The 14,327-nt window shown below is 44.5% G+C and overlaps 1 protein-coding gene across 4 annotated transcripts in view; it reads left to right on the top strand.

Annotated features, from left to right (window-relative positions):
• Positions 1-495: 495 nt before the first annotated feature.
• Positions 496-14,327, top strand: part of arid3c (AT rich interactive domain 3C (BRIGHT-like)) — a 73,909-nt gene continuing 60,077 nt past the window's right edge. For all 4 annotated transcript variants that reach the window (XM_056419025.1, XM_056419024.1, XM_056419023.1 and 1 more), the window contains exons 1-2: positions 496-540; positions 859-1,518. In XM_056419025.1, coding sequence (XP_056275000.1) covers positions 502-540; positions 859-1,518 — 699 coding nt within the window. In that variant the 5' untranslated portion in view covers positions 496-501. The remainder of the gene's footprint in view (positions 541-858; positions 1,519-14,327) is intronic.

Here is a 14,327-nt window from a genome sequence, read left to right as displayed (position 1 = left end):
TTTATATAGAGTATAAATATATACGGTGTATATTTATCATTTCAAATTGTAATACAAAAATGAGTGAGGTCTCCGGAGCCCCGCGGCGCGTCGGCGTCTCCCCGCCGGAGGATGAGCGTCTCCCCGCGGCTCTCTCACACTGTCCTCCTCCGTACTGACGCGCTGTCAGCAGATGGAGCAGGAGAGGAGGGTGTGTGTGTGTGTGTGTGTGTGTGTGTGTGAGGAGGAGGTGGAGGAGGGGGGGGGTCTGATCTCTGCCTCCGGAGGTCATTCTCACTACAGTTGCCACTTGTTGCCAAAGCAGCGCGGGGGCTGCACCATCCATCCAACACCCAACAAACAAACAACAAACACACACAACAATAACAACAACAACAACAACAACATTTCCAAGTCATTTTGATTCCGACCCTCGGGACCTACATGTCTGGATGCTGAATGCGGAGCGCGCCCTGGACTGAAGGAGACTCGGCTGACAGATCGCATCCTGACGGGAGCAGCATGGTTGATAACGCGGGTGTAGCCACCAAATCTGCTCTGGTAAGCCTCCAGCGGACCTTTGATTGGCTATTTTTAAACTAAACTTCTTCACAGTTCAGGTCGGTTTCTTACTTTAAAGCCTTTTTACCATTTTACTCACAATATTGGACACTTAAAAACTTCGCATTTGGGACAGTTTAGTCTTTTTTTTTGTCACGTTAGCTCGTGAGCTGTATTATAACATATTTATAAAAGTCACACACAAAGTGTGTGTGTGTGTGTGTGTGTAATGAATGACAAAAACAGTCAAAACGTGTGTTTAATCTCACAAAGTGGTAACCGTTCCCCGACCGTCCTCTCGCTGCCCCCTCCCCGCAGCAAGGCGCGTTCTCGTCCGCCGGCAGCCTTCCGCTCCAGGCTCCCTCCTCCGCCTCCTCTCACAGCGCGTTCCCCGGAGCCCAGAGCCAGCAGCCCGCCAGCGGCGGCATGAAGCTCGAGGCCGTCATGGAGAACCTGCAGCGGCAGCAGGCGGCGCGGCTCGCCCTGGAGGAGAAGCTCCGGCAGGCGGAAACGGAGAAAGACCTGCGCTCCATGGTGGAGTCCCAGATCCACCAGCAGGCGCTGGCTTTCCGCCACTACCAGGCGGCGATGCGCGGCGCCCTGGCCGCGGGAGTCGCCAATGCGTCCCCCGGAGCGACTCTCCTCCAGCGCGCCTCGGAGCTCCGCGGGACCGAGGAGGACGGGAGCTGCTCCAGACCGGGCAGCGACGACAGGGAGCGGGACGAGGACGGGGACGAGGACATGGAGGAGCAGGAGGTCATGGACGAGGACGAGGAGGGCGAGGACGACGCCGGGTTGTCCCACTACCGGGACCGGCAGCCGTCGCTCCACGGAGCCGGTCTTCCTCCGAAGGGGACCCCGCTGCATCTCATGGCCCTAGTCCCGGGGGCCTTCGCCCCGGCCCGGCGCGCAGAGTCCCCCTCGGCGCACCCGCAGCCCCAGCACCACGACTGGACCTACGAGGAGCAGTTCAAACAGGTAGGACCGGCATGGAGGAACTCAAGAGGTTCTTGTGGAAACTTGTTGATGTTTTTTGTTGTTGTTTTGTTTTCTGGTTGTTGCCATATTCACATCTGGACACTTTATGGTTGATATACTTGATATTCAACGGAATTGTGGGCTGCTTTCTGAAGGAAAACACAAGTCATAAAGAGTGTGTGCCTGTGTGTGGATGTGTGTGTGTGTGTGTGTGTGTGTGTGTGTGTGTGTGTGAGAGAGATTTCTCTGCAGAAATGTAAAGTGTTTTAACTCTGTGCATACTGAAGATTAATAAGATGAAATGAGGCAGCAGTAAACTGTGACTCAATCTTTATTATTCAATGATAAGTACTTTAGGGATGATTAATAGACCAGCGGAGGAAAATGAGAAACTTCTATAGACTGACAGGAGAACATTCAAAGATTAGCAGAGAGATCTGGATCAAAGTTTGTTTTATTAGATTTCATGTTATTGGAAAGCACATTTACTCATCATTAAAAAAGAACATACTTCTGGTCGGACAGGTTTACGAAAGATAGGCGTTATGCTGGAGCCCGTCTATCCGATGTGGTAATAATACAGTATGAATGAGAAATAATTTATTCATGAATGGATTTCTCTTCCAGAATCATCAGCCAAGGGTATTTTGTTTAGTTTTTCCCTCTCAAAAGTTGTTCCTCTTGAAATCTACAGTTAGTTACATGTTAATTACACCGTTATAAACCCTTCACGGCGGGTTCCTTATGAGCACCTCAGGGTGATGACAGCAGGTTGTTAGATTGAAGCCGTCGACGTGCTTTCCAAGCGGATCCATATCCTCTTTGTCATCTCTTATTTATGACGGATGATTTGCAGACTTCCCCAAATGCGATGTGTACATTAGCGACTGCATTAGCGCCGCACATTAAAGCAACCCGATGCATGGAAATGCAATTTAAATAGGGGGGGGGATGGGGAGGGGGGGCTGGAACCAGTAGCCTGGACACAGAGACGCTGTTTCTCTCTCTCTGATTCGTTTACGACGAAGCGTACTTGAAATAGTTCTCGTGCGTGGTCCACGGGATGCCATGCTATAGCATTCCTCGCTCAAGTCATTAGATCTTTAAGAGCGACGGGGGAAAAAGGCCTCGACGGATGAATTTAAAATCCATCTTTGTCATTAAAAGAAAGGAAAAAAGCCTGTACGTGTTGCAGAAAACTATTTTTCCATGAAGACAAAGTTCCCCGCGCCTCAGAGCTGCCTCAGGATGTGCAGTTATTGTGAGGGCTGGGGGGTCATTTGTATGTAGCCATTCAGCATAATGGTCACAGGGACAATAAAAGGATGCTTATGGCGGCTCGGCAGACAGAGCGGAGCCGCCGTGCTAGCTTTGCTCAAAGCGACAAAACAAAACCACATTTGAGGGCAGTAAATGCATCTTTGGAAAATAGGAACAAGATGTGGGGCTAAATATATATATATATTTTTTAAAGGGCCCCATCGGGGGCCAAGGAGTTTTTAATCTGATCTGGACCAAGTGGGACTGGCCGGTGTTTACAGTGGCTCCTAAATCACTTGTGTAGAGCTCAGGGACAACAGGGGAGGGCATATATATATATATATATATATATATATATATATATATATACATATATATATATATATAAATCATTTAAGGTTTTTAAATATATATTATATTAAGAATGTTTATATATATATTATATATCATTTATGTTTTTTAAATATATATTATATTAATACGATTATATATATACATATATATATAAACATATATTTTATTAATAATGTTAGATAAATATACATATATAAATATATTTGGATATATACACATATTTATAAAAATATATATGTATATATCCACATATATATATATTTATATATAATGTATAAACTGATGTTCGTAAAATTTAAGGAGATGAGAGTGTAAAACATCGAATGGAAATTCTTGGCATTGACATATTAAGATGAGAGAACGGACATCGACAGAAAGACCTGAGGCTGAGAGAGAGAGAGAGAGAGACAGAGAGAGAGAGAGACAGAGAGAGAGAGAGAGAGAGAGAGAGAGAGAGGAGCTGTTGCGTGTTGCTCTGGCAGCGGCTCAGGGAATGCAGGAAACTGGATCTGGTGGTATTCCAGCCTGGCTCACCCCCAAAATATGCTGGGATCTCCCCGTCTGTCAGTGTGTGTGTGTGTGTGTGTGTGTGTGTGTGGGAGTCGGCTCGGTGCCAAACTATTACAAAACAGAAATCCTGTGCCTTTACACACTTGGCCACGCTCCCTCCATCACACATGTTTCCACGGTGGCGTTGCAGACAGCAAAGGGGAGGAGCTAGTCCTCTGTAGTTCTGGTTCCTCTGGACCACAGACGAGGTGAACCCCCCCCCCCCCCCCCGGGCACGAGGCCGGGGAGCTTCCTCTTGAGTCGCTTCCAACGGTGTCAAAGCTCTGTCGCCGGACAGAAAAAAGGCCACCGCGCTTTAAACCATGGAGCCCCAGACCCAGTCCACCCCCCAGGCTGCTGTGGGGGGGGGGGGGGGGGGGGGTGGACTGGGAGGGTGGACCGGGGGGGTGGACCGGGGGGGTGCACTGGTCGGGTCGCCGTTCAAGTCTCTGCAGGTTCACTTCCACCATGTCACCGGAACAGAGAGACACACAAAGAACACACACAAAGCTCAGCGCTGATCCCTGACGTGTGTTTTTAGTTCCAGAGGAGCTTTTAAAACGTGCAAAAAAGGGCTTTAAAAATTAGGATTAAAAAAAAGATCCGTACAATCTTCAGTTTTTTTTCTTCTTCTTCTTCTAAACAAAAAATGCAAATCCAGTTACCAACACAAACAAGGGAGAAACACACACATGAAGATACAACTCAACTAGATCCCCTCGAATGCGGCAATTTGTTTTTGTGTACGCCACACACACACACACACACACACACACACACACACACACACACACATATTCGTCTTCCTCCTTTGTGGGGCCTGAACTTATTTTACCTGATTGTGGGGCCCACCCTTTCCAGTGCTTCTAGACCGCTGTAAAAAAATCTGGCAACATATTTAAAAAATCAATATCATAAATATCACTTCAATTTCTGAAAATGTTAAACTGTTTTTCTTGTCTTAGTTTTTTTGTCACACACACAAAATAAACACATCCTCCTTTGTCTGAGATAGAGACAATTCCAGTTTCCAATGTATTTTCTCCATGTTTTTATTAACACAATGTTGTATAAATGGAGATTTCTGGGTGAGAATAAACTCATTTAGAGAATACGACCTTTAAAGATATGTTCGTAAAATTACAGAACTACATGTTTTATAGGGTGAACTTATATGAACTAATAAATATCAGAAACTTCCCTCGTTGATTTCTCACATTTACACTATTACTTTTGTCTTACACGTTTTCTAAAATGTCATGTTGAAATATCGTCACCTTCCTAAAATAATAGTTATTTTTAATAAACCGTGACCAAATATTGATCATATGATATAGTTATATATTAATACTATAGGGGTATAATCACATGATGTGTGTCTGAGGATGGAGGCGGTTTGACCACAGGTGGTTTAGACAAAACAAATATTTAATTTAAGGAAGGTCACAATATGCAAATGAGACGTCTAACTAACTTTTTGGTGGATTTAGGAGGAAAATAAACACACACGTGTGTATTTTGGATGTTTTCTTTCCACTCGTCTGAAAGCAGACGGTTTAGTAGCATCACATAACCCCCGACATCTCTAAAATGAGCATTAACAACAGAGTTCTTTTAGCTCGCGGCGGTGTCGCCGTCTTTAAAAAATAACTGTGAAACCCAAACCGGCTCCCAAAGCTTTTGTATCGTCGCTCAAAGAGCTTCTGAAGCGTGACATCGCCCTGAGTGAATAATGTCATGTAATGAACATGTCAGTGTGCGTGAAGGAGCCGCTCCTCGCTGGGGATTGTACCTCTTCGGCTTGTTTTCTCAAACAAAACTATAGAAAAGCGTTGGAGGGCGGAGGAGGAGGAGGAGGAGGGGGGGAGCTCCAGCTGTACCGGTGTACGATTTCACCCCGCCCCACCCCCGCCACTCAAACACATGTCATGTGGGCTGCTTGTCGTATTCAAAGGCACAACAATAAATGGAAAATGTTCATGTTTTCCGGACGTTCTTGTCGTGCAGCTCCTGGAACGGAGTGGATTTGAATTAAGAGAGGAACCGGGGCGCCTGAGGGTCAGTGGTCAGCAAGTATGTCCTTCAATCAGGGGGTTGGCGGTTCAATCCCCACCCTCGTCCATGTGGCCTTGAGCAACACACATAACTCTGACTTGCTCCCTGTAGCTGTGTTAGAGTACTTTAAAAAGCGCTATATACATTAAATCATGATTATTAACATGAATTCAAGGCCAGGTGATCCGCTGATGTTTGAGTTTTTTTTGCTATTTTAGCCGCTACGAGTATTTCTGCGATATCACGTACGGGGGGGGGGGGCAAGTCTGCCGGTGACCAATGGGAGTCTCCGAGGTGGAGCTGCAATGCTGATGAGCTTTTCCCTCTCAACTCAAAAGAAAGCAGGAACCAAATCTGTGTGTATATCAGGGGAACAGAAGATTCTCAGGGCACCGCATGTGTTCTGGTTCCTTTGGTTGTGTCGTCCTTGTTTTTCAAAGGCCTCCGTCTTGAAAAACAATCAGCCCCTCCGATCTGACCCCCCCCCCCCCCCTCCAACAAACTTCTTGAACCACCCACTTTAATGTGACCATAAAACCCGATCAGGGCTTTGAAAGAGTCCTGTGTCAACATCCAGTGGAAAGACCTCGAGTGGAGCGACCGCCACAATAACACAACACGCCAATTAATACGCATGGAGAATTGTTCATACATACATACATATACTGTATGTGTATATATATATATATATATATATTAGGGCTGTCAATCGATTAAAAAAAAGTAACTAATTAATTGCACATTTTGAAATTCTTTCTTCTTCTTTTTAAAGACAAAACTTCACACAGAGCTGTGTTTTCAAAGAGGCTCCTACATATAAAGTGCCAGCGAGGTATTTAATATCGTGGATGATAAATTGTTTCTTCAGTGAAACATCCAGATGAGTTTTTTAAAAGAAGTATATTGAGACCCCATTGGTCCTGTCATCTTTAACATGAACAGCAGAACCAGTGGCCTTGATAACTGACTGACATTCACATATGTCACGTTAACCCTCTGGAGGCTGGGGGCATTTTATACATTTTACAAAAAAATGTAAATTCACCTTTTAAAGGCGTTTGCATATGACACATACCCACGTGTTCTACATCAAACATTCCAGAACAATCTCAGCTCTATTCAATGAGGCACATTGTCCTGGTGCCGTGTTCTCTGCTCTCTGACTGACAGGCTGCTAATGAGCCTCACCTGTGAGGTGGGAGGTCCTTTGTGATTTACTGAGTGTTCATTGGTTGTTTTTTTCGCAAAATGTTGACAGACAAACGGATTGACCAATCACGTTGAAGGCTTCGTGTGACGAGTTCTTTCCGCGCCGCGTCACCCGACACGTCGCCCCTCCGTTCCTCTGTGGATCAGAGGGGGAGACGGGAGGAAGGAGGAGCAGGAGGAAACCCGACTTATTCATACACGAGTTAAACTGATTTCTGCTCCTTATTTTAGCGGAGAAATAATTGTTTTAAAAACGGAAACAGTGTCAAACCGCACTGCAAAAACGTCAAAGCACACCGGAAGTAAACAAAGTTGCGTTAAAATATTTTAATGCGTTAATCGCGGCCAAATTAATCGCATAGATTAATGCGTTAACGCTGACAGCCCTAATATATATATGTATATATGTAGTTTATCAGGCAGTAAACCCTCCCCCACCAACCCAGGATCTTTGGCTCCACATATTCATCTAACAGCTGTAGCTCGCTTTAAAAATGTGCTCCGTCACTGGGAATGCTTTAATGGCATTCCTCGCGGTTACACGGTGGATCTGCCACATGGGTGGGTGGGGGGGCCGGGGGGGGGATCTGAAGTGCATGTGTGTGTGTTGTCTGGGACCAGGTGTAGGGTGAAAAGGTCCCCTTCCCAACAAATATATTGTCAATTTCCTAATAATTGCAATTTTTTCATCACAAATATTTGGTGCTTTTTTGAGCAACCGTGGCAACCGAGGCCACGCTGCTGATCTGATGGTCCCGTCTTGCAGAGTGTGTGTGTGGGGGTGGGGGTGGGGGGGCTCTGTGTCAGGATATGATATATTTTAAGACCTCGATTTCGATTATCAGAATCAGCTTTGGAGGACTGGTGTGTGTAAACATAGAAGGGATTTGACTCCGGTTCTCAGGCCGTGGTGTCCACGCTGCTACGGTCACATTTAAATATGCATATCTTTTGTGTCCGGGAGGGGGGGGAGGGAGGGGGGGGCTACGTCCTGGTCAACGGACGAAGTTTTGGAAAGCGAAGAAGTCTCCGGTCCTCTTTTCGCCGTCACCCTCATTACTCTGCGCTGCAACTCGACCAACTGCAGTGTGTCGCAAAAAACGACTTCCTGTTTACACCATCACGCACACGCCCAGTGGACGCGACCGGTCGCTGGTCATGTGACATGATGATTTTGGTAATAGGGGGGATGTACACAGAGAGGAGAGAGAAATATATATATATATTTATTTATATATATATTTATTTATTTATATAATAGTATGTATGATAGTGCTATACATTAAAGAGGGGCTATGTGTTATATGAACATGTTTGTATTCTTTTCTTCATTTCAATGAAACTTTTGCCTGAATACAAAGTTACAAATATTTCTAAGTAGTAGAAGTATTATAATATATGAAGTATTTTGGAGCATGTTTATTACAGACCGTAAGGCGTACAATTTAAAGTTGGACTTTTTCACACTTTTATCATTTCCTCGGCTGCAGTTGGTTGTGGACATTTAGACTTTAAACCAGGTCTTTATTGCTAGTTGCTCCTTTTTAAAATGTGTTGCAATATTTTTCTTGCTGCATTGTAATAATTTCCATCATCTCTTTCATCTGACATCAACATGATGACAACATCTTATATATCATGATATCATTACATCACAATTGCCAATGAACAAAAACAAAAAACAGTTTTCAGTTCAAATGTTTCATTCAAACAGAGGCCGGGTTGACTTGTTCACCCCCCCCCCCACCCTCAATTTGGGTGTTACTTTTTAATGGCACCAGTCTGGAATTTCTGCAGCTGTTTGCAAAAGCCCCCCCCCCCACACACACACACACACACACACACACTCTCTCTATTTACGAGCCCCGACCGCTGGTCAAACATTGCCTCACCGCTGCCGTCTCTTGACTTGCTTTTTCCATCCTGCCATTGTTGGGGAGGCCCTCAAGAGTCGTCATGGCGACGCATCGTTCCCTTCATCCGATGCGCGCGGCGACTTTCTGTTCTCCGCAGCGCCGCAAACTCAGCGATGAATCCGCCGCACGCCGTTACTCACGGGGCGACCGAGAGGCCCTTCAGGCCGGAGGTGCCGGGCTTTGAGACGAAGGGCCAGAAATCAATGTGACGGAGAGCTTGTGAGAGCGATAAAAAGAGATATACACACACATGTACATATTTAAGTGAGGCGGTGATACAATGCAATGAGTTGCATCAGCTGCCACTGGTAATAAAAAATAAAAATCTATTCTAATTGCTGATTCTAAGTAATGGCGAGAAGGGACATTTAAAATTGACCTGATACATTTAAAGCCTATTAGATCAGAAGCTCGACCACCCTGTTGCTCCGTCCTCCAGCGCACCACGCCGTCGGGCCTCCGTCAGGCGACCCTGAGCCAATGCAATGTTGTAGAAGTGGGTGGGTCCAAAAACAACCGGAGACTTTCATCCAGGAGACCGTTGTTCTTGTCCCGCGCGAAAACCAGAATTCAACTCATTTGTGGCGTAACTGAAGGAACGTCACTTCCCTCGTTGTTTTAACCCAATCCACCATCTTTCCCTCAACCCTGCACAAAAAACGTCACGAAAAGATATCCTATGAACCAAGAGGGGGAGGGGGAGGGGGGAGGGGGGGGGGCTCTTAGTTCCCAGAGGAAGTAAAAGTTACTAAATCTTGTTTGTGTACACATGATGAGGATGAGGATGAGGATGAGGATGAGGATGGGAACTCAATTTAGACACAAGTTCCTTTAGTCAAGGTAACTGCTTTCCCAAAATGGCTCTTTTGTGCCTCCAGGCTTCAATAATCAGTCCATAGGAATGGAATTTGGAAAAAATCAATGCATTTTATTAAATACATATTGAACATTTGCTGTTTGTATCTTTCTCAGCAGTGATACTTTGCTTTACTTCTGGCATCATTGACAATGTTATTAACACACTGAAACATTATCTTTTTAATAATAATAAATATTATAATTCAGTCCAGTGAGTTTATACTCCCTATAAAACCCTAAAACAAGATTATTATTGTTTTTTGTTCTAACACTGCAGTCAAATGAACCCTGGAAACCTTCAAATATCTATATAAAAAAAGACTAAATCATTTACGACGCTTTTTATCAAAGCGACTTACAATAAGTGCATTTCAACCTAGAGTACAAACTAAGAACAACAAGAATACAGGAGGAAATTTCCTCAACATAGTCGAACTACAAAAGTACCATAAGTAAGTGCTATTTAAGTGCCACTGAAGTGCAAATCTGTGTTTGACTCAATATCATACTAATGATATGTTTTTTAAGGGTTGTACTGCTGTGAAACTCATTAATATGCATCAAGATTTTTTAAAATTCTAATTTAGTGATTGATATTTCTGTGTGATTCAAGGCCTCTAAAGACCACAACCTGCACACAGAGATCAGAGGCCACAGAGAACCAACCGGGGCAGAGAATTCACTGATTCTTCAAGACACGCGACCTTCAGCCTCACCTGCGTTCTCGATAACGGCACGTTCAGCATTTTATTTTATGGACACAATGTATGTAATCAAAAGCCAAGCGGAGTCGATGGCTGAAGATGTGCATGTGCTACCCGGTGCTCAGCGCTAACGAGATTGAGCAATCATTGATAGTCAAACGCCAAACTAGCAGATTAGATTGTCGCCATAAAAGTCTGCATTTGTGTGTCAAGGTCTCGGCGCTGCACGACGGCCGCTGATTGATTCGTGTGTCGAGCCCCTTTGAGGCGTCGCCTTTCGTCCTGGCAGTGCGTCCAAAATGAGCTAATTCCAGCTAAAACTCCTTAAGTAGCTTCAACGTTTCATATCTTTTATGTCTGTTTGATGTCTGCTTCAGGCTGCACAATGAGCCTCCGTCAGGAAGCCCGGTCCCCTCAAAGCAGAACCAGCCCGGTCCCCTCAAAGTATAACCAGCCCGGTCCCCTCAAAGCAGAACCAGCCCGGTCCCCTCAAAGCAGAACCAGCCCGGTCCCCTCAAAGTATAACCAGCCCGGTCCCCTCAAAGCAGAACCAGCCCAGTCCCCTCAAAGTATAACCAGTCCGATCCCCTCCGAGCAGAACCTCACATTATCTCTGAGGTCAGGGCTTTTCTTCCTGTGAGGTCAGAGGTCAACGTTGGCGTCCTTTGATGTGTCACTTGAATGACCTCACAGATTAAACCAATTCTGTCGTTTTCATGTTGCTCTCAATGACACACAGTTCAAAAAACTACTGAAGCAAAGAAATAGAAAAGAAGGTGTACAGATTTAGTAAATGTAGATAAAAAGCAACGTAGAATATGTTATATAGCTATATAAAGATTGATATTTGACAGCGAGGGAACATGTGTCTTTACATTTTAAGCCATTGTGGGTTTAATTTGGGGCGATAAAACTACAGCTCCCATCAGGTGGTACTTGTGTGCTGTGTGTGTGTGTGTGTTTGTGTGTGTTTGTGTTTGTGTGTGTGTGTGTGTGTGTGTGTGTGTGTGTGTTTGTGTGTGTTTGTGTGTCTGTGTGTGTGTGTGTGTGTTTGTGTGTGTTTCTGCGTCATCACAACTTTCTCTTTTGGCATCGACGTTTTTACACGTGAAAGAAAGCCCTCCTTGTCTTTTCCCAGAACGCCCCACTCCTCACGCCGTCTGGAGCGCCGGCGTCCGACTCGTAAATACCATCGAGGTCAACGGATTTACAACCGGGAGGTTTTGTGAAGCTCGCACAGAGCCAACATGTTTGTTTATGTCATGATATTTGTGTTTGTGCTCATCAGGGTTATTTCAAATAACTAATGTGGGGTTTTTGAATTAGTTTTTTGTTCTGCTTCCATTGGGTGACGGGAACCCCGTCCCCCCCCCGCCCCAGGGCCCGGGTCTGGTTGGCTCCCGAGCCCAAAAACACAAACTCACCCGCTCCTCCTGATTCTTGTCTGTCGTGCCCCGGCAACCAGAGTGGAAAAGAGTATTTAAAGAGCGAGAGCTGGTTAATGAATATCCGTCCTGAGTTCCCCGGATGGACGGGTGATGCTGGAGGTGATTTGAACCCATGGTGGTGGGGGGGGGGGGGGGGGGCATTGAAACATGAACTGGTGCAGCGTGTATTTTGGGGGGGGGGGGGGGGGTCACTGATGACGTGAATGCAAAAATGTCAACTAGCTGACGGACACAGAAAGAGACACCGGCTCCATCTGTGGTGCCCCCTGTCATAGATTAATGTGTTTGTGCAGGTGTGTGTGTGTGTGTGTGTGTGTGTGTGTGTGTGTGAGTGTGTGTGTGTGCTGGCGCATAATGCATGCCATTACATTCCTATAGAGGCCCGAGCAGGGGGGGGGGGGGGGGGCACATAGCACAAAGCCTGGTCTCGGTGTCTCAGGACCGATTGAGGGTCATCTGGCGCTGTCCGGTCCGATCGGCGAGCAGAGATCAGTTCATTAACCTCTCTGGTAATCCCGACCTCGAGCTTTACGACTCCGGCGTGTCATCGAGACGTAACGGACAGCGAGTTCATGTGAATTTGGCGTATTTTGAGATACGAGGTTTAAAAAAAAAGCCCATTTAGGCTTCCAGATGCTAAAAAGAACAAGGAGACGGCTCCTTTACATGTGCTGCGTGGCGTACTCCCTCAAGATGTTTGCATTCATTTTGTATTTCAGGACCCTTCCATGGGGCGCATTGGTGGTGTGTCTATATAGTACCCCCCCCACCCCCACCACCCCCACACCCTCTTTTTCTTTGCAAGTCATTGACCCACTGTCCAAGCCTCATACGAGCTGGACCTGTTGAGTCATAACAACTTTTCCTCCCTTTCTACTGACATTAATAGTTACTCATCTATCAGAGTATTTAATTTTTAATTTTCAGAAAGACTGCTGAAGGAAGTCCACTATAAATATAGTTATTGAGTTACAGAAGTCCAAGTCTCCTGAGAGCACCGGGGCTGTCAACACTTTCAAACTCCAGAAATAATGAATCTACACCGATCTGTACCGGGACATTGCAGGGAGCATTACTATGTTGTTGTTGATGTCAGGAGGATCCACAATGCTTCGTTCCCATTGGTCGGACTTCACTTCCTGCACTTGTAGAAGTTGTATGATCAGTTTAATAATGGTTGTTATTTATTCGTTGATCAGAGCTGTTCTGATTTACTAAATCTATGACTCAGAATCCAAGTGTGGTTGATTGTGACCAACACATTGAAAACAAGGTGATCTGCAGTTAATGGAAAGGATATTTTTGTGTTAAAAAAATAAAGAGTTCAGGTTGGGTGAAAGAAAGGAAAGTGGGGATTTCTAATTATTGAAAAGAAACAAGGAGGCAGAATTTGTTTGTTTGTTTGTTTGTATTTTTTATTCAGTCAATCAAATCAAATACAATACAATATTATCCTATAAAAAAATACAAAAAAGAGAGACTGAAAAGGTATAGGTAGAAGCAAAAAAATGCTTATAAATTCCTATCCTAAATTGAAATAAAAATAAATCAGAAAATTAATATAAAATAAAGAAAAAAAAAAAAAAAAAACAACAATAAACAAGATAAAAAACAAAATATATTTATATATACTACCACATACATCTTCCATATTAATCCGTTTTTAATTACATTTATAACTCTCAAGGATTTTTTTATAAATAATTCCCTTCAAAAACAAAAAGGAGTTCACCATTCTTACTTCTATTTCAACATTATTCCATAATTGGACTCCTACAACAGAAATACATCTTCTTTTAATCCCTTTTTTAGCCTTTTGTACCGTGAACTTGCAAACATCTCAAATCATATTCACACTCATGTATTGAATATAAACTTTGTACACAGTCTGGCAGTGACTTTGCTTTAGCTCTGTACATTGTCTGCATTATTTTATAAAAACCAAATCATTAAATTTTATAACACGGGATCTGTAAAATAAAGGGTTTGTGTGCTCATCATCTTGTCATTCATTTGGTTTCCGAATCTCAAGTATTGAATTCACGCCCACCATTAGTCAGTCTAAAATAATGATATTGTATTTAATGACGCAGCCTTACATTTTTTATTTCAGTCGTTTGCTCAATTGTCTGAAACTAAAAGTAACGAATCATCCGATGAGCGTATTTTAACATTATTGGACAGATGCATATTTATGAATCATTCATATGATATAGCAGTTCGTATCAAGTGATGCTCCATCATGTCTGATGTACAGTTATCGTGTGCATTCGCCCCGACGCCCGCCGCTGTGGACGTCGCTGCCGCCTCCACAATCAGAAAGATATAACCGAGTGTTTCCTTTAAAGCGTCTCCAGTCAGACAGCCGGTGGGCTGGCGCGCAGGAAGCTGGGGAATGCAAGTGGCCGTGGTGGTTTAGAGCCCCCCCCCCCCCCACCACTAATCATTATCTCCCC

Source organism: Pseudoliparis swirei, chromosome 7, assembly GCF_029220125.1.
Source record: "Pseudoliparis swirei isolate HS2019 ecotype Mariana Trench chromosome 7, NWPU_hadal_v1, whole genome shotgun sequence".
Classification (NCBI taxonomy): domain Eukaryota; kingdom Metazoa; phylum Chordata; class Actinopteri; order Perciformes; family Liparidae; genus Pseudoliparis; species Pseudoliparis swirei.
Note: the sequence above shows the minus strand (reverse complement) of the source record. Positions and strands in the feature narration are given on the sequence as shown.